The following is a 21631-nucleotide window of genomic DNA, read 5'->3' as shown; positions in this document are numbered from 1 at the left end:
AGTGAACCTATGGGTGCTTGAAAGGGTTAATATATGTTGAACATGACTACTATGTAAAACTTGCTGATTCATTGTGGAGTGGAAGTTATTTTAAAAAATTGTTTGCTGTTTCAATGAATTTTGTTATCCACTCATTTACATATTTATCTGGCTGCTCCAATTTTTCCTTTTTCCTGTCTTATTAAGCTTTCTAGTCAGACAAATTCGACGCAGATACATGCTTCACTTCAAGAAGGACAATGACAACACTCAGTTATATGTTGCTCTTATTTGTCACACTGGACATTTTTCAGACTGGTAAGCTGTATTTATTGTAAATCCTAAATTCAGGTCACACAGAGTCATTCCTGTAAAAATGATTTATGAGATGTTTTACTAAGTGATTTATTTCTTCTTTGTGTTACAGTTAGCCTTGGAAAGTCTGGAGTGACCACTAATGTCACATGTTCATTAAAAAGTAATATCATCAGATGGGACTGGACACCCAGATTTCCAATGTGCTCTGAAACCATGGGCTCAAATATAAAGATTTTTGATGTGGCAAAGGGAAAAGTTGCACTGAAGAGATTCGTCCATAGACTGAAACTGCTTGAGAATTCTACACTCCAGATCAAACACCCCTTCTCAAGTGATTCTGGCTTATTTACTTGCGTTAGCCACAATGGTGAAACAAGCAAAACTGAAATTCAGATTGAGCCTGGTAAGAAGATGGTATTCATTCTTATTTCAAATTCCTTGAGTTGCACCTAACAAAACTGACTAAGTTGTTCAGCTTTGGAAGCCTACCTTTTATCACTTAGAGTATAGTCTTGTATTCCAGATGTATAATATGTGGAAAAAAGTGCTGAATTATCTTATAAAGAATTTTTTAAGCATTGTACATGTTAATTAATATTCCTAATATTTAACCTCCTTTTTGTTTTAGGCTGTAAGAATAATGTATTGCTGGAAAAGCATTCAGCAAGCCATTCACTGACCCTAAAGTGTTCATTATGTAAGACCACACCAATCTATGAGCTTAACAGATTTGAATGGAAATTAAATAACACTCCAGCAACAAATATAAAGGGTGTCAGTGTATCAATGAACGGAGACATTTTGGAAATACACAGCACTCAAAAAGTCAGTCCCGGAAAGTGGATTTGCATCTTTTCTCTAAATACCTTATGGTTTGCAGAGTATTGTATGGATGAAGATAAGGGTAAGAAATGTTTAAGTTGATTTGAAAGAACAATTAGAACAATTAGAACAATCTAGACGAGAACAGGCCATTCAGCCCAACAAAGCTCGCCAGTCCTATCCACTTGCTTCCTCCAAGAAAACATCAAGTCGAGTTTTGAAAGTCCCTAACGTCTTACTGTCTACCACACTACTTGGTAACTTATTCCAAGTGTCTATCGTTCTTTGTGTAAAGAAAAACTTCCTAATGTTTGTGCGAAATTTACCCTTAACAAGTTTCCAACTGTGTCCCCGTGTTCTTGATGAGCTCATTTTAAAATACAAGTCTCGATCCACTGTACTAATTCCCTTCATAATTTTAAACACTTCAATCATGTCACCTCTTAATCTTCTTTTGCTTAAACTGTAAAGGCTCAGCTCTTTTAATCTTTCCTCATAATTCAACCCCTGTAGACCTGGAATCAGCCTAGTCGCTCTTCTCTGGACCTTTTCTAGTGCTGCTATGTCCTTTTGTAGCCTGGAGACCAAAACTGCACACAGTACTCAAGATGAGGCCTCACCAGTGCATTATAAAGGTTGAGCATAACCTCCTTGGACTTGTACTCCACAGATCGTGCTATATAACCTAACATTCTGTTAGCCTTCTTAATGGCTTCTGAACACTGTTTGGAAGTTGATAGCTTGGAGTCCACTATGACTCCTAAATCCTTCTCATAAGGTGTACTCTCGATTTTTCGACCGCCCATTGTGTATTCAAACCTAATATTTTTACTTCCTATGTGTAATACTTTACATTTACTGACATTAAATTTCATCTGCCACAAATCTGCCCAAGCCTGTATGCTATCCAAGTCCTTCTGTAATGATATAACGGATTCCAAATTATCTGCTAATCCACCTATCTTGGTATCATCTGCAAACTTAACCAGCTTGTTACTTATATTCCTATCTAAATCATTTATATATATTAAAAATAGCAGCGGCCCTAGCACTGACCCCTGTGGAACACCACTCTTAACATCAGCCAGTTCTGATGAGGTTCCTCGCACCATCACCCTCTGCTTCCTGTGTCTGAGCCAATTCTGCACCCATCTAAAAACATCACCCTGAATTCCCACTTCTTTTAACTTGATGCCCAACCTCTCATGTGGCACCTTATCAAATGCTTTCTGAAAGTCCAGATAAATAATATCATAAGCTCCACTTTGATCGTATCCTTTTGTTGCCTCCTCATAGAATTCCAACATGTTAGTAAAACACGACCTCCCCTTCTGAACCCATGCTGACTGTTCAGAATAACTCCTGTCCTTGTCATGTGTTGCTCAATCTTATCCTTAATAATTCCTTCCATTAATTTTCCTGTGATGCTTGTTAAGCTTACTGGCCTATAGTTGCTTGGATCTGCCCTGTCACCCTTTTTATATAATGGGATGATATTTGCCATTTTCCAGTCCTTTGGAATCTCTCCAGTGCACAGTGACTTCCTAAAAATACGTGTCAAGGGTTTATATATGTACTCACTAGCCTCCTTAAGAACACGAGGATAAATATTATCTGGGCCTGGTGATTTGTTTGATTTCATCTTATTTAATCTGAGCAGCACTTCTCCCTCTACAATTTCCAAATCCCTCAGTACCTCCTTAGTAGTTGTGTTTACCTCTGGCAGGTTATCCACTTGCTCACTTGTAAACACCTCAGAAAAATGTAAGTTTAGGGCATCTGCTATTTCATTGTCTGTATCTTTTAATTCCCTTTACTATTCCTGATGAACTTGACCTCCTCCTTAACTGTTCTTTTACTACTAAAATACTGAAAGAATCTCTTGGGGTCTTCTTTCGCCTTATCTGCTATATTCCTCTCCAACTGTCTTTTAGCCTCTCTGATATCCTTCTTAATGGTTGCCCTCATGTTCTCATACGCTACGGTTCTCTTTGCAGTCATTAGTCTTATATGCCTTATACAGCAGTTTTTCCTTTGCAACTTCTTTTTAAATCTTTATTAATCCATCGTGGAGATTTTTTAGTTTCCTATTACTTCCAAATTTAGGTATGTATCTGTCCTGCATTACATGTAAAACATTTTTAAACCTGTTCCACTGCTCCTCGACTGTCTCCACATTTAAAAGCTTATCCCAGTCTATCCTACTTAGACTTTGTCGCATCTGCTCAAAATTAGCCCTACTAAAGTTCAACTTAACAATTTTAGTCTTTGCATCTGTACTCTTACAAAATACTGAGAATTGTATTACATTATGGTCACTTGACCCTAGTGGTTCAATCACCTCTACACCCTCAATTCTATCCTGATTATTACAGAATACTAAATCCAGATAGGCTTCACCCCTTGTTGGTGCTTTAACATGCTGTGTTAAAAACAGTCGCCGATTACTTCTAAAAACTCCTGCTCTTGTGCTCCTCCATCTGTAAGGTTATCCCAGTTAATATTTGGATAATTAAAGTCCCCCATGACTATAATATCCCCTGTAAACTTGCCTTTTGATATTACTAAAAGATGTGTGTTGAAATTACTGTCTGAATTGGGTGGTCTATAACACACTCCTAAAATGAGACCTTTTTCCCTAATATTTTCCAGGCGAAGCCACATGTCCTCACTAAGATGGGGCTCATCATCCAACTGAAGATGACTTACATTTAATTCCTGTTTGGCATAAACAGCAACCCCACCTCCTTTTCTGTTCTGTCTATCCTTCCTAAAAAATGTGTATCCCTCTATGTTACACTCATCCCCATCTTTGTTATTTAGCCAGGTTTCCGTTATTGCTATAATATCATAATTGTGCTCTGCTACATACAACTCCAACTCACTTACCTTATTTTTGATACTTCTAGCATTAAGGCAAGCTATTTTTAATGTGTTAATCCTTCTATCTTTACGTGTTTGCTTAAAATTTACATTACTATGCATTTTTATTTCTACACCATTGTTTGTTCTTCCATATATAGATCTAAATCTGGCCTGTCCTAAACTCCCTGCCCCCCCATTCCCTAGTTTAAACAATCCTCGACTAGCCTACACATACGCCTCCCCAATACATTGGTGCCCCTCCGGTGAAGAATATATCAATGTTAATTTTAATTGGGTGGATTCAAGCAACTGTAGGCCACTAAGCTTAACGTGTAAATGAAGGAATTATTATGGAGAAGATTGAGCAGCACATGGCAAGAACAGGAATTTTACTGAACACTCAGCATGGGTTCAGAAGAAGAACATGTTTATACTAACATGCTAGAATTATTTGAGGAAGCAACAAAAAGGTGTAACCAATGTTGAACATATGATATTATTTATTTTGACTTTCAGAAAGCATTTGATAAAATTCCACATGAGACATTGGGCATCAAATTAACAGAAGTGGGAGTTCAGGGTATAGATAAATGTAGAATTCACTTAAATACAGGAAGCAGAGGTGATGGTGCAAGGAACCTGATCAGAATTGGATGATGTTAAAAGAGGTGTTTCACAGGGGCCAATTCTGGGATCAGTTAAGTTTGCAGATGATACCAAGCTAGGTGGTTTGGCAGGTAATTTGGAATCAGTTGAATCATCACAGAGTGACTTGGACAGCATAAAGGCTTGGGCAGATTTAAGGCAGATGAAATTAAATGTAAGGAAATGTAACTTATCATACATAGAAAGTAATACACAATGGGAGGTCTGAAAATCGAAATTACACCTTATGAGAAGTATTTAGGAGTCATAGTAGACTTGTCACTATCAACTGTTAGACAATGTTCAGAAGCCATTAAGAAGGCTAACAGAATGTTATGTTATATAGCATGAGGTGTAAAGTACAAGTCCAAGGAGGTTATGATCGAGCTTTAAAATGCAGTGGTGAAGCCTCGTCTGGAGAACTGTGTACAGTTTTGGTCTCCAGGCTACAAAAAGGACATAGCAGTGCTAGAAAAAGTCAAGAGAAGAGCAAGCAGGGTGATTCAAAGGCATTCCTAGGGGATGAGGAATGAGGAAGGATTAAATGAACTAATTATTTTCAGTTTAAGTAAAAGAAAATTAAGAGGTGACATGACTGAAGTGTTTACATTTCTGAAGGGGATTAGTACAATGGATCAAAACAGTTGTTTTAAAATGAACTCAACGATAGCAGAGGGACACAGTTGGAAATTCATAAAGGGCAAATTTTGCACAAAAATTAGGATGTTTTCCTTCAGACAGAGAGCTACAGCCACATGGAATAAGTTGCCAAGAAATGTGGCATATAGTAGGACTTTAGGGAACTTTCCAAACTAGACGTGATGTTATTTTGGAAGAATTAAGTGAACAGGACTAGGGAGCTTTGTTGGGCTGAATGGTGTGTCCTCATCCAGATTGTTCTAATGTTCTAATACTTACAGTCCTCATCAAAAATGTAAAGGTAGGGCTTGGAAACTGTTATTAACATCCAGCTCTTTTCACTTTTTTATTGATTAATTAAGTCAAGGTTTGGAAACTGTCAAAAGTAGAAACATTTTGTATCTACCCATTCATTGATCCATCCATCTTTAAACCCACTTATCCAGAGCCAGGTCATGAGGCCATTAGAGCCTAACCCAGAAATCACTGGATACAAGGCAGGAAGAACACCCAGCCAGGGTGCCAGACTTACTTTGCATTCATTTCTTGATTCATTCCCACTTCATACTACAGGCAGTGCAGTGTAGTGGTTACGGATTTGTATTTTTAACATGTTATCGAATCTATTAAAATCACATAACATTCCATACAAGCAAGTCAAATTTGACTAAACTAGGTTCGAGTCAAATCAACATCCATCCACGAGAAAGAGCGTTAGGCCAAAAGAGTAAAACTTTAATAGTAGGAAAAATAAATAAGTAAGTAAGCAAATAAACAAATAAATATACAGTGATCCCTGGCTATATCGCACTTCGGCTTTTGCGGCTTCACTCTATCGCAGATTTTAAATGTAAGCATATCTAAATATATTTCACAGATTTTTCGCTGGTTCGCGGATTTCTGAGGACAATGGGTCTTTTAATTTATGGTACATGCTTCCTCAGTTTGTTTGCCCAGTTGATTTCATACAAGGGACGCTATTGGCGGATGGCTTAGAAGCTACCCAATCAGAGCATGTATTATGTATTAAATAAAACTCCTCAATGATATACGATATGCTTCCCGCGCGGTGCTTGATTGTTTGCTTTTCTCTGTGTCTCTCACTCTCTCTGCCTAACGGAGGAGATGTGAGCAGAGGGGCTGTTTGCACAGAGGCTGTTTGCCTAGAGGATACGAACGCTCCTCTACAAAATGCCGCTTTATCGTGGTGCTTCGTCATACTTAAAAGCACGTATTGATTTTTTGATTGTTTGCTTTTCTGTCGCGCGCTCTCTGACATTCTCTGCTCCTGACACGCATTCTTTGAAGAGGAAGATATGTTTGCATTTTTTTAATTGTGAGAAAGAACTGTCATCTCTGTCTTGTCATGGAGCACAGTTTAAACTTTTGACTAAAGGGTGTTATTTCATGTCTAGAGGGCTCTAATAATGTTAACAGTGTGGGAGAGTTTATAAGGGCTTAAAATATATAAAAATAACCATACAAACATATGGTTTCTACTTCGCGGATTTTCACCTATCGCGGGGGGTTCTTGAACGCAACCCCTGCAATCGAGGAGGGATTACTCTAATTAAAAAGGGAAGAGAATTTGCTTCCTTAATTTAAATGCTTATTCTAAAATTATATTGATTTGATTAGATCCTGCCAGGTTTTTAAAAAGTTTATAAACAGATCCTCTAAGTGAGAATTATATTTTTCAAATAATATATAACATCAGTTACCCACTAACATAAAATAGGTGAGTTACGATTCTTCCAGTTGAGCAATATAAGTCTATGTGCCAATAGTGCTGTAAAGGTTTGTCCTTCTCCACTTTAAGCCCATCTGAAAGTACACCAAACACAGCTGTTAGTGGATTAGGAGGGACTGTGACACCAAGGTTGTCTGAAAGGCATTTAAAGATTTTGTTCCAGAATGATGTTCATTTGTTGCACATTCAGAACATGCGGCCTAGTGAGGCTAGAGCTCGATTGCAATGTTCGCAGGTTGGATCTTGCCCTGGAAACATTTTGGACAATTTTAAACAAGACAAACGTGCTCGATAAAAGATTTTAAGTTGAATAATTGTATGCTTTGTGCATACGGAGCTTGAGTGAATTCTGTGCATTGCTGCCTTCCACTCCTTTTCTGAAATGTTGGATGAGAGACCGTTTTCCCACTGTGCTCTGGGATCTTTGAACGGGAGGGACTTTAAAATGTTTTTATATATTACAGAAATGCTTGTAAGTCCTCAAGCCTGATCAATAGTTCTTCTGGAATAGAAGAAGGTGGGAGGTGAGGAAAATTGGGCAGATTTTGTTTAGCAAAGTTTCTAATTTGAAGGTAGTGAACGAATTGTGTTGATGGAAAGTTAAATTTGGAGTGTAATTGTTAACAGGATGCAAAGTCATTATCTATGTATATATTTGTAAGTGATTTAATCCTGTACATATTCCAAACATTAAAAACTGCGTATGTTTGAGAAGCTGGAAAAAGGTGGTTATCATGCAGAGGTGCCACAGATAAAAGCTTCTCTATCTTGAAGTGCTTCCTACATTGGTTCCATATTCTAAGTGAATGAAGCACAATTGGGTTGTTAGTATATTGCCGATAACTCGTATTTACTGGGGTACAAAGCAATGCTCAATGACATCCTTCATTCGACACATTGCATAAAAGCAAAGAAAACTTTAACACATGACAGGAGACAATGTAGTACCTAAAGCTCATTTGGTTAGCTGACAGCCTGGTTTTTCCAATATCTCATCAAGTTGCCGTTTAAAAGGTATTAAAGTTCTAACTTTAACTACTTAACTTGTTAGTTTGTTCCTGATTCCCAAAACTCTTTGTGTGAAGTTATAGTTGTTAGCTTCAGCTTTAATGAAAAGACATGAATGAGGCCTCCACTCAGCCTTTTATGTTCAGCACTGACGACAGAGTTAGAGATGTCTTTTACTCCAGGGATATGCTGGGTTGAACAGCCCAGTTTCTAGCACTGTAGTTTATTTGATGTGTGGTAAGTTCTCTTAACTTGTATGCAATATCCTTTTATAATGTAATATTTTAACTGCTTTTTAAGTTCCTTCTCCACCTTGAAAGTCTTGTATCAATAGAAACACCTAAGTTCTTTTCAGGGGTTACTTATTGCAGAGTGGAACTGCTCCTCTTGCATTTACAATGAAAGATCCCATTGCCTTCATATCACATTTTCCACTTGTCCATATTGAACTGCATTTTTACAGTTTTTATATTTTTGAAGTCAAATAGTTGGTTTCATTTGCTTTCATTTTTTTTTCTGATTTTATTTACTTATATTTTTATTACAGAAGACAAGGAAATTGATACGGATAATAGGATTGGTGGTCTACAGGTTCTGCAGATTGTGGGTATCATACTTCTGGCCATAATCCTGGTATTAGCTGTAATTGTAATTGCGTTCCTGTATAATAAATTTGCTGTCAGGTTTGTTGCCTTTTTACATTGCTTTGCTAAAACAGTCTTCTTTATTTCATTTTTATAAACTTATTTTATTAATTCCCTTACACATCCACCCATATATAAAAACAACATTTATTTGTGTAGCACATTTTCATACAAACATTGTAGCTCAAAGTGCTTTACAAGATGAAAAAAAAAATCAACGTCAGAATTTTGTTTAAAAAAAAAAACTAAATATTTGAATAGAGCATAATTTTAGTTAACAAACTTCAATATCAATGCCATTTATCAGCACACCATTTTTACAGACAGTCATATTTTTCTTTGAGTGCAGCTCGAGGATTACACTGAGGCTGTGGCAGGGCCCTATCCTGCAGACGCAAAAACTCCAATCCAGCCTAACAGTTGTAACAAAAAATATATGCCTTTCCAATAATGTTTTATTTTTATGTAATTTGTGTTTTTTCTTTTTTAGAAAAGGAGAAACATATCAACTCACAAAAGATGACAATGCAGGTAAGTTTTGAGAGTTTTTTATACACTGGTTATGGATGGAATGTACAACTGGGTACGCTGTTTAGCTCTACTGTACATGAATGTAGTTTCCTTTGTTAGTTTCTGGCTAATTAAAAGTATTTCTACAAAATAGGATTATAAATATGTCATTGTTCACTGAATAATACATAGTGACATTGCTGTTCATAGCTTGCCTAGTTTATACCGTATTTTAGTCAAATGTAAGTGTTGTACTGTTTCAGCTTAAATTAAATTAAAACATAAAATTTGAAAAACTCTTAAATACAACAATTTAATCAGTTGAATATTTACTAAACTAACCAGGTGGGTGGCTCAGGTGATTAGGTTCTGATTGGCTCTCACAGGCCTTTTCAAGAGTGACAAAGAATATCATTTAAATTTTGACGTTGTATATTTTATTTTTTTTTTGGGAGGAAAAAAGCTTTGCTGGGAAATCTGCTCCAGACTTACTAATCCTGAGAATATGATTACTCTTGGCAGTCTGAATCCTTTTGTTATATGTAACTAATTCATAAATAAACTAAACATATTTATGGTATAGATAATTTACTTCTTATAGAACTGATTATCATGAAGCATATCATGTCATTTTCTAACCCTCTTAATCCAGACCATGGTCATGGCAGGCGACTGAAGCCTATTCCACCTATCTAGGAAAAGACCACAGACAGGGCACCAGTCCATTGCAGGGTGAACACACATCCACACCAAACATACTTTAGGAGTAATTTAGCATCACCGTACCAACCTGCATAGCTTTGGATGGAGGGAGAAAACCAGAGCCCAGACATGGGCAGGACCTGGGATGTAAACCCTGGGTCTCCTTACTGCGAGGCTACCAGTGCGCCACCACGCCACCCATCATTAAGAATGTGAATGTTTATTGGAAAAACACATACTGAACAGAAATTAAACAAAATGATACAATATTCATCAAATCAGCCACTAGTACTAACTGGAAAAGAATTACTTTCAGGGCAAGTCCTTCACTACATCCACTGAAGCGAAGAAGAGCTGACAGGGTATCGTCTCAGAACCAGACCCACACGTGATTCCAGACTATGCCAAGTTAAAGTTTATATTCACAAAGGAAAAAATGTGAGCAATGGCTCAGTGGAATAAACAGTTCAACAAACAGAGTAAACGATGACAAAAAAGAAAGAAAACTTCTCTGACTTTGCAGTCACATAGAGGTATTATGCAAACATATTGCCATTGACCTTCAAAAGAAATACTCACTTGTTAAATTATCTCCCATAAAAAGCATTATTGGACAGCCTTAGGTGTCTGATAGAGCGGACATTGCCCCCAGAGGCTTGCTCAGATTGACAGGACTGGGCTGGCATCAAATCTCAACCAGTTGGAAGATAGTGAGATCACAGTTTTACCATCTTTAGAAATTGCTGTTGTGGAAAATAGGTTCACAATTGCATGGCTTTAGAGGGCATGTCTTCCATGTTTATAATTTTCATATATGTATATATCTATTATATAAAAAAAATCCTGAGACAAGACAAGATGTTTTTGTAGAGATTTTTTCCAAGTCCCGCACTTCTCTCAACCATATTTAACCACGCACATGGTAATTTCACCTCTCATTCGTGTGAATGCTTTTGTCAGACACAGTTCCTGTTCTCTCAGCTATTATACATTTTAACGTTTTCCTCACTTTAAGTTCCAAATTAAATAAGACCTATTATATCCAAATCTTATTAAAGAATTTCATCATGAAGGGTTATCAAAAGAAAAAATTAGTGCACGGGCAATCCTTGCACCGAGAAATGATGAAGTCAAACTAATTAATCCCAAAAATGTTGGTTGGTTACACAGCAAATTGGTTAAATGCGTATCAATAGACTATGCTGAAACAGTTGATGGTGATCGTGCGGAACATGAAACCATAAACTTACAATATCCCAAGGAATATCTACAACTGTTAACACCATCCGGTCTTCCACAGCACGAATTACTGTAAAAAGAAGGATGTATCCAAGAAAGGTAATGTGGTAAGTCTTCAGGGGATAACATTAGATAACAAAGGAGATCTTGATATGCCATTCATATTAAAATGTTAACAGGTTCCCATTAGAATAGCTTTTGCAAAGACAATTAACAAATCTCAGAGCCAAACATTCAAAAAAGTCGTTTTATTTAATAGAGAGAAAGAAACAAAATTCAATCATGGGCAGTTATACATTGCATTGTCACAATGAAAGTCCAAACACAGAATCAAAATTCAATGTGATATTGACGAACATGTAATTAAAAAAATTGCGTTTACTGAAGTTTACAGTAAAAGTGTAAGTTTAAAAAGTATTTGCGTGTTAATTTCAAAGCCAAACAGAATGAAATCTTATTACGCAACAAAGAACTGTAATGCAACATGAAACATAATTTACTTTCAAATTATTACATTTTACTATTTTTTAATATGGTTAATTACTCACTGTAATGTAAGATAGTTCATTCTATTATGCATATGTAGCAATTCCCATGAAAATAAAAGTCTGTTTAAATTGTACATCTGCATCCCCATATGTGAGCAGACGAATGGCAAAGAGGTTAATTTGTAGCGTAAGCCGGGGGGTTGGCAAGTGAAGTGAGCTGGGGCAAAGCCCCCTAGAATATATATGTATATATTTTTTTATCATATAGTATGAAATTTTTTTGAATTGATTGTAAACTCTCTCAGAGCCACACCATAACTCAAGGAGTACAATATAAAAATGAATTTCTTTTTAAAATAGATGTTTTCTTTTGCAGAGATTGCAATAATACAGTCAGATGCTTCAAGGACCGACCCCATGTTGGAGGTTGTTATTTTACTCTTTATAGATTGTATTGTTATATGGAAGTAACTTTTTTTTTTCATTGTTTTGTCATTCTTCATGTGTTTTTGTCACTTTGCGCTTCAAGTTGACTTTTTGTTGTCTTCAGTTTCGTCCATGAAATTGAAATAGACGCTCGATGGTACGACTTCAAATAAGAAGTATCTCAGAATGCAAGAATTATGGCAGAACTAAAAAACTTGAGTTTGTGAAATAGAATTAGGTTAAACAGGCCATCTACCACCACCATTTAAAAAGAAAAATGGCATATTATACAGTAAGAGCTGCAACATTAATGGATGTAAATCATTGCTGCCATATATCAAATCTAGCTATTTCTAATTTCTCCTATTTCACTTCTGTGTTAAGGGACCATTGTTTGATTGCATGTGATAGTCCCAGACTAGATAGGTTTTCCTGTCAATATTTATGTACATTTCTGTAGACTACTGTAAAGAGAAAGTATCACTCTGATAAATTCTTTTTAATCTTTTTATTTCAGGCTCCATCAGAACTAAACTACATGACCATTATGTTTTCAGAAAACCAAGCTACTGCAGTTGCATTGGGACGCCCAAATGTTTATGCTTCTCTCAAAGTTAAATAATTAACCCTCTTCAAAGTGTACCAGAACACGTTACTCAATGGGGGTGGCTTTTTAACTTTGAACTTGTACTGCTGATTGTGCCGCAGACCAGAATTAAGCCAAGTTAGTAGCATCCTCCCTGTTGCAGTATCTCATTGAGGCAGCGTTGTATGGTAGACTACTACTGTGTTTTTATTCAGGTTCAGGAAGTCTCACCACAGATATTGATTTGTCCACTTATAATATCTCTTTTTTCCTCCTTAGTTTCTGTAAGTTCTCCCCATCAAAAGCAAAATTGTATATTCTGTGGAGAACCACATGAAAAACATGGCCTGTATGTGGTGGTAACTTTGATATAGAGCTTTCTAGAATGCATTAGCATCAGCTACTGAATCCTAACTGAAAACAACTACACAAATTGCACACATTATTTTATTATGTTTATGCTTATCACTTACATCAACTTGCAAGTGCCTATGCTGTTTGAAAAATTATAACAGCACTTGCTTGGTAATAGAAAAGTAATAATCATCTGCCTAAGCAAGTGTAAAGGGTAAACAATAATCAATCAGTGGGAGTGAGGAACAAGTGGAAAATAAAAAAAAAATGACAAAAGTTGGCTTTTTAAATTATTTGTAACCTGCGGGCTATCTATTTTTAAACTTTTTGTGCTGAATGAGCTGATTTGACTGCATGCTACATTCACTGGATTTGGAATTACTGTGCTGCATTAAATGGCCGAGTGTCCGCACTCTACTTGTTTAAAGTATGATCAACTCTCTGCTAAGGAGCTCCACCCATCACATTACCCAGGGGCTTGTTGGGATCTTCATCCCGCCTTGGTTACCACACTGGGTGACACCAACCCTAGTGATGCACTGGTTCAAAGGCATCATCTTCATGGTCTGCCATCTGTTATTGTTTCTTGACATGCCATCAATAGTTCTTGTACAAAATTGTACATATTCAATGCTAAGTATTGTAAAATATAAAATGTTTTTTGTATGTATGTTTATTAACACTTCTGCTACTAAAAATCATACTAATGCCACAAAATAAAGTACTTTATTTTAATTTAGAATGTACACTTGACTAATTACTAACTAAACATAGAAAGATGGGAGTATCTTCTGAAAAATTATACAAGAGATGACCTTGCAATTCATAATTTTTAAAAGTAGTCTGTTTGTGGGACACTGACCTGGTATGTTTGTTTTCAGCTATATTGCAAATTTTACTGAGGAAGCGTCAACATGTACCTATTGTAATGGGGGAGTCAAGCCTCCATGAACCAAACAGCCAGTTTCATTTTACCTTGCTCCAGATCAAGGGTTTTCAAACTCGGTCCTGGGGGTCCACTGTGCCAGAAGGTTTTTGTTCCAGCCAGATTCACAACCATTGACAACAACTGATAGCACTGATCTCATTTGATTAGCTGGTATTTTTTTTCCCTCTTCTCTTACCGTAAATACCTGCATATAGGATGATACCATGTATAGGACGCAGTAGATTTTTGACCCTAAAAACCATGGAAAAACCTGTGTACCTGTTTATAGGACGCATCCTGATTTTGAGTTACTAATTAAAACTTGCTGCCACCAGCGCCAGTGATTGTATCCATGCGTCTGTGTTAGGCTGGAGTCTCTCTGAACAACAACAAAGAGCGAGAAACATACTAGACGGCGAAAACAACATATCGGTGATGTGAAAATTCAAAATAAAACAATTTTCAAATGTTGCAATAAGGCATACAGGTGGATGTATTGTAAAATGAGCTTTCAAACACTGTGTAATTCTCCAAAATCGATACAGTATTAGCGACACTACACCTGAAAAATACCACCTACACCTGAAATGCCAGTGCGGGGGCGACAGCTAATCGTACGCGGACTGAGGCATACCCCGGTAGCTATAATTGCAGCACTGCTAACCGACTGTCGCTTGAAAACAAACCTTGAAATTCAAATTGGATTCAAACCACTCCTCTCTGTCCCCATCACACAGCCATCGAAGGCAAAGGAGAGGCACTGACACATGCGCACACAATCATAAAGTCCAATGGACGCTCCGCGCCGAGGGCATCACACATTGAATAACACTGAGAAAACCTTGAACAACAGAGAAAACTAACACTGCAATAGTTTGCGCTATAGTGCTAGGAACGCTCGCTAAAAACATGAGTTTTAAGCACAGGGTAAAAAATGAACATTTGAAAAATTCGTAATTTAATAAACCACCAAGAAAAGTAACATTGCCACAATGCACGCTATGAACCGATCGCTGTAAACAGAACTGAAAACAAAAACAAGCCTTTTCTACCTTATGCGTCCAGTCCTCCCTCTTTCGCTCTCTCTTTCATGAGCCTCGAGCACCTGTGTGTGTGTGTGTCTCTCTCTAGTGTGCGCCTGTGGGTGCGTGTGTGTGTGTGTGCCTCTCTCGCTCTCGCACGCGCCTCTGTGTGTGTTTGTGCCTCTCTCTTCCACGCCTGTGTGTGTGTGTGTCGCGCTCTCTCTCTCTTGCTTGCTCGCACTCGCTCGCTCGCTGCACAGGAAATGCATAGGGAGAAACTGAACATGTACAAACTGAAAGAGAAACTGTATCCATGTATAAGACGTACCTGGGTTTTTAGGCCTATTTCTTAAGAAAAAAAATGTGTCCTATATGCGGGCATTTACGGTATTCTACATTTAGAAAAGCACAGCAGCGTGATTTTTACATTTATAAGCCATTTAGAAATATTTCTATTTTTGCTATAGATTTAAATGCTTAACTTTCTTTTGTTGATTTCGTTATATTTTGCTCTTTCTCTGTGCAGTTTTACCCCTTCTTATTAATGACAATTAGAAACGAGCAGAGCAGACACCCAGGCAAAATACACAGAATCATAAAAAGCTACAACTTCTTTAGCATCAGACCCATTAATTAGTAAATAATGGATTAATTAAACAATTATAACACCTGGAAAAGTAGAATGAAAATTAAGATAAAAATATTTTTAAAAAGAAAAAAAAAACATTATTCCCATATAACTGCTTAGCACATTTTAATAAAAACTCTGTTTTACCAAAGTTAGTTTTATAATTGTTCCCAAAACACAATCTGGGAAATAGCAGTTCACTTAATTAGCCCAGGAGTCCCATTAAGAACCAAAGCTGGTTGGAACAAAAACCTGCAGCCACAGTGGGTCCCCAGGGTGGAGTTTAAGAATTCTTGACTTATAGCATTATAATGATCTTCAGACCAATCATTTTGACTGTTTTTAGGCAGTGAAAGTAGAAGCACTTCTACATGGTTATTCTTGTGCGCTTACTGACCTTTACTGTAGTTGACTGTGATGCCCTGGTTGCCTGCAGCAGGCATACCCCTTCTTGAACCCAGGACATTGCCAATCATGTAACAAAGATGGATGGGACACCTAGCAACAAGAGGTTGGTGCAGATCAGTGCAAAGTCCTTTTATTGTCACAAAAATGTGTTCCAAAAAGTGCAGTGCATTTTCTTCATAAATAATCTCTCTCTCTCTCTCTCTCTCTCTCTCTCTCTCTATATATATATATATATATATATATATATATATATACTGTATATATACTGCTCAAAAAAATTAAAGGAACACTTTTTAATCAGAGTATAGCATAAAGTCAATGAAACTTATGGGATATTAATCTGGTCAGTTAAGTAGCAGAGGGGTTGTTAATCAGTTTCAGCTGCTGTGGTGTTAATGAAATTAACAACAGATGCACTAGAGGGGCAACAATGAGATGACCCCCAAAACAGGAATGGTTTAACAGGTGGAGGCCACTGACATTTTTCCTTCCTCATCTTTTCTGACTGTTTCTTCACTAGTTTTGCATTTGGCTACAGTCAGTGTCACTACTGGTAGCATGAGGCGATACCTGGACCCTACAGAGGTTGCACAGGTAGTCCAACTTCTCCAGGATGGCACATCAATACGTGTCATTGCCAGAAGGTTTGCTGTGTCTCCTTGCACAGTCTCAAGGGCATGGAGGAGATTCTAGGAGACAAGCAGTTACTCTAGGAGAGCTGGAGAGGGCCATAGAAGGTCCATAACCCATCAGCAGGACCAGTATCTGCTCCTTTGGGCAAGGAGGAACAGGATGAGCACTGCCAGAGCCCTACAAAATGACCTCCAGCAGGCCACTGGTGTGAATGTCTCTGACCAAACAACCAGAAAGACTTCATGAGGGTGACCCAAGGGCCCCATGTCCTCTAATGGGCCCTGAGCTCACTACCCAGCAGCATGCAGCTCGATTGGCATTCGCCATAGAATACCAGAATTGGCAGATGCACCACTGGTGCCCTGTGCTTTACAGATGAGAGCAGGTTCACCCTGAGCACGTGACAGAAGTGAAAGGGTCTGGAGAAGCCATGGAGAACATTATGCTGCCTGTAACATCATTCAGCATGAGCAGTTTGGTGGTGGGTTAATGATTGTCTGGGGAGGCATATCCATGTAGGGGACCGCTACAGGCTTGACAAAGGCACCTTGGCTGCCATTAGGTATCAGGATGAAATCCTTGGACCCATTGTCAGACCCTATGCTGGTACAGTGGCTCCTGGTGCACAACAATTCCTGGCCTCATGTGGTGAGAGTATGCAGGCAGTTCCTGGAGGATGAAGGAATTGATACCATTGACTGGCCACCACACTTTCCTGACCTAAATCCAATAGAACACCTCTGGGACATTATGTTTTGGTCCATCCAATGCCACCAGGTTGCACCTCAGACTGTCCAGGAGCTCAGTGATGCCCTGATCCAGATCTGGGAGGAGATCCCCCCACAACACCATCTGTCATCTCATTAGAAGCCTGCACCGATGTTGTCAGGCATGTATACAAGAACACAGGGGCCATACAAAGTCCTGCGTACAATTTTTAGTTGCTGCAATTTAATTTTGGCAAAATGGACTAGCCTGCCACATAATTTTTTAACTCTGATTTTTGGGGCGTCTTTGAATTCAGGGCTCTGTAGGTTGATCATTTTCATTTCCATCAAACGATGTGGCATCCTTTCGTTCCTAACACATTACCCAGTCTATATCAGTATAGATATCCAGGAGGATTTCTTTTTCCCATTGAGATCTGATGTGTTTTCAAAGTGTTCCTTTAATTTTTTTGAGTAGTTTATATTGTTATGGTGTATAAAATCTGTACATTTTGGTTTCCATTATATTTTGTTCAAGACAAGACAACAGATGAACTAAGACAAATTAAATCTGGTTTTCTTCCCTTATACCTTACTTTTATAACACTGAGGCTGATACCTCAGGCTATTGATTACTTTATGGATGGACATCTGGAACAACAGTTTGGTTTACAGCCTGGAACAGGAAGAACTACTGACACCTTAGAGTACATCAAAGGTTTTGTTGTTTGGGAAAATGGACAGTGAATGAATTCATCAATCATTTTGACAGCCAGCCAATCAGGCGCATGTTTTGTGAAACCAAGCAATGACATTTCATAATTAATATGCCTTGGTTTGAAATCCAAGATAGAGAGAAGGGACAGGAAGAGAGAAGCAAAGAAGAAGAAGGAGGAGAAAAAGAGGAACGGACGAAGACGGCCCTGGTCGTCAGAAAGGCATCATGAACATTGATTGCTAAATCAAATGCCTCCCTGGGACATTCATCCTTGTCATCTGTAACTTTTTCGTAAGCTTTTTCTAAAGACTATATATTCAGACTTTCCTATCAGTACCTATTTTCTAGTATTCTTTGTTCTTGTGGTATTATTATTATTCTTGTAATAAATACCATGCTGCTTTTAACTTTCAATGCTTTGTCTTAATGTCTAGAGTGATTGAAGTAATAAGTTAGATTTCTTTGAGCACCTGGTGACAACCGGATTTTTGCCATTATTTCTGTGCTGCGAGGTTTATAAGGCTGAGAGTGAGAGTGCTACTCAACAGAAGGGACAAATACGAGAAAGAAGGTATTCTTGGCTGATGAATGGCCTATAGTCAAGAGTGCTGAGTCTTTGTATGTTTAAATGTATTCTTGTAGACCAAAAGTAATATTTAGGTCTGAGATATCACTAAAACATTGTATTGTTGTTCGTGCCGAAAATAAGTATGTCTCTTGAAGTGCTGAATGACAGGCTGTTATTCCTATAGCACTTGTGTGGTTTAAAGTGCTAATGGTTAATCAGCGTATGTGTGTCATTCATGGGGCACTGTTGTGGTTAGGGTCTGTGTGTGTATTTATCTATGTGTGTGTGTGTGTGTTCATCTTAAAGTGCGACAGTAGACCAACCCGATAACGAACTTGATGAGAACACTTACCCTTGAGGAAACAGGTAAAAGGGCAAGTAGAGGGAAATACCACAATAATACACATATATATATTATGATGTATGGTCGGCTGTTCATCCCGGCCAATACCCCCACGCCGCCAGGTGGAGCCCTCCCTGCATTATGGAGGTGCCCCAAAGACCAGCAGGGCACCTCCATGGACATTGGAGTCTTTATTCACAGCCGTGCTGGATACCATGGGGGCCACCAGGAGTCGCTGCAGGGAGGCCCAGAGACTATTTGCCTTACGCCCAGGAAGTACGTCATAGTCACATGGACAAAGAGAACAATGTGCTTCCTGGGTGAAGAAAAAAGGATTTTTTATCTGACCCGGAAGTGTTCCAGGTCATATGGACAGAGAGGGTGAAATGCTTCCGGGTCGAGGAGTATAAAGGACTGTGGGAGATCCCAGACAGACGAGCTGCGTTGGGAGGCAGGGTGACTAAGCATCTGGGAGAGGAGGATTGTGATTTTGGAGTATTGTTTATTGAGAATTGTGGAGAGGTGTATTATTATTTATAATAATAAATCAATTATTTGGACTTTTATCTGGTGTCTGATGTATGGTCTGAGGGTACAAGGGTGTGAGGAAAGCCCTAATCTGTCACAATATATATACAGTATATATATATAGTGGACGCTAGGGGTCGCTGTTGCCCGTGGAACCCACCAGACAGACGTCCCAGACACACGTGTAAAAGCACAAGAAGAATTCTTTTAATATTTTCTTCAATAAAGTGCACAAAGCACCGCACACTCCACAATTCTCCAGCAATAAATCAATACAATAAACAAAATCAATAACACTATCCTCCACTCTCAGCAGCTCTGTCCTCTACCAGCCAACTCCGGCTACATTTGCTGAGGTTTCCCATAGTCCTTTTATAGTCTCTGACCCAGACGTATTCCGTCTCCGGGTCAAACACCTTCTTCAGGTGTCCTGGAAGTATTGCAGTAAGTAAAAACACTGGATTTTTACATTAAAATTACTCTTCGTTCTCTGTGCTTCCTTCCAAAACCAAAGTCTCCTCAGCATGAGGAGATGTCCTCTGCAAGTGGCAGTGAACCCTTTAAATCCAGCTTTTGTCCTCACCGTCATCCCTTCACATCAGAGGGGGCCCTGTTAGCACTGTTTTTTCCCACCGTCATCCTTTTGACCTTTAGTGGGATCCCATACGGAGTGCCAGAATAACTGATTGCAATCCATGGATTGCCAATGTGGAACAGCTGATCTAATCCAACAATCTGCTTGCTGTCCACACCAAACACCCCATGGCCGCCCCACTCCACAGCAGTGCACTGCCACGGACCCCAGATGCATTTTACCACATTGACTCTTTAAGGCAGATCTTTCTAGACCGGGTGTTGCAACACCTTGGGGTGTCTTAAAAAGGCTTAAGGACTGTTCTGTAGGTAATGCTCTAATTTTTACTTTTCGTACAAGCAGACAAAATTAAAAAATTTTACTTTTAACTTTCAGTATACAGCAAACAAATCTGCAATAGGACAGTTAAATTAACCATAAATTTAAGATTTGAATGCTCTAAATTAAAATAAATGAAGGCTTATATATGTTTGAAACCAGGAAACATTCTGGTTGTTACAGACGTTTGTACAATATGAGTAATATGCATATATGGGTGTACTTTATGTATATTGTAAACATGAGTAGCAGATGCAGAGAGGTGAGATAAAGGAGAATGATCAGTCACATGGTGTACGTCTAAAGCAAACTTAGAAGTTAACCTACAGTTGAATTTTTCTTGGTTAAAAAAAAAAAAAAACAAAAAACAAAAAAACATATTGCATGGTGTCAGAAGAAACAGCCATTGGAAACAAGTAAGTAATGAAATAAGACCCAAGTACGGCTTCCAACGCCTTTCTGCAAAGACGTTTCTCACTGAACTAGAAAAGCTGGATTCAGTGAATCAAATAATGATAGATTAAATATGGCTTGAAGGAAGTAAGTAAACTAAATGTAGCAAATGTGGTAGCAAGCATGAATAAAAATGCCCAGGTGTCAGACAGATTTATATGTCTTGCAAAAAAGAAGTCCCACTTCACTAAGATGTCCAGTTTACAGAGTCAGTAGGCACTCAATAGCAAAATGCCCACAACTGAGTGCAATAAGGATTCAACCAACATGTTCATAGGGATAATCAATGTGCAACATGACAAATATTTCATGGCTGTTATTTTAGAGAAGATGATTCATTAAAGTAGACTGAAAATAGAAAAAATGTCAGAATTACACAAGAAAGTAGCACAAAGTGTAATTTGATGTCAGAGATAAACTTCATTTCATTGAATACTAGCCGTGACCCGTGGCTTCACCCACGTATTAGTGAAAAAGGACAGTGAGGAGGGCCCTGCCCGGCTCCCCACTCTTGATGTCACGCTTATCACGCAACCCCCAACTACCCAGTGGCTTCTGTTTCGGATTAGCTCCTGCAAGAGAACTATAATTCTGCGCAATGACAGAAGTCACAAAATCAACCGGAACGTTCAAGCAAATTATAGAAAAGAACCAGATCTAAATCCATGAAGTAGTTCTCTCGTTCGCTAGCCAAGGTAAGGTATATGCCCCGAGGCTGGAGCGTGAGTGAGGACAGACCAGCACCACATTCCTTGGCTAGCTGCGTGTCTTTCAGATTCACGTAAATAAATCGGTACCACAAGCAAA

The 21631-nt window shown here is 38.3% G+C and overlaps 1 protein-coding gene across 1 annotated transcript; it reads left to right on the top strand.

Annotated features, from left to right (window-relative positions):
* The first annotated feature begins 208 nt into the window (after positions 1-208).
* Positions 209-13683, top strand: LOC120538987. The gene is made up of 7 exons (XM_039768640.1): positions 209-297; positions 407-700; positions 926-1201; positions 8574-8709; positions 9161-9201; positions 11986-12035; positions 12553-13683. Exons 1-7 carry the CDS (start codon positions 240-242, stop codon positions 12655-12657), a joined length of 960 nt encoding a protein of 319 aa, XP_039624574.1. The 5' UTR covers positions 209-239; the 3' UTR covers positions 12658-13683.
* The last annotated feature ends 7948 nt before the right edge of the window (positions 13684-21631 follow it).

Source organism: Polypterus senegalus, chromosome 11, assembly GCF_016835505.1.
Source record: "Polypterus senegalus isolate Bchr_013 chromosome 11, ASM1683550v1, whole genome shotgun sequence".
Classification (NCBI taxonomy): Eukaryota; Metazoa; Chordata; class Cladistia; order Polypteriformes; family Polypteridae; genus Polypterus; species Polypterus senegalus.
This window is presented reverse-complemented; position numbering and strand designations above follow the sequence as displayed.

Excerpts from the sequence above, each read along its gene's own strand:
- LOC120538987 (XM_039768640.1), top strand. The coding sequence starts at position 240 with ATGACAACACTCAGTTATATGTTGCTCTTATTTGTCACACTGGACATT. Across the intron at positions 8,710-9,160 it reads TATAATAAATTTGCTGTCAG|AAAAGGAGAAACATATCAAC; the intron begins GTTTGTTGCCTT and ends TTTCTTTTTTAG. Across the intron at positions 12,036-12,552 it reads GGACCGACCCCATGTTGGAG|GCTCCATCAGAACTAAACTA; the intron begins GTTGTTATTTTA and ends TTTTTATTTCAG.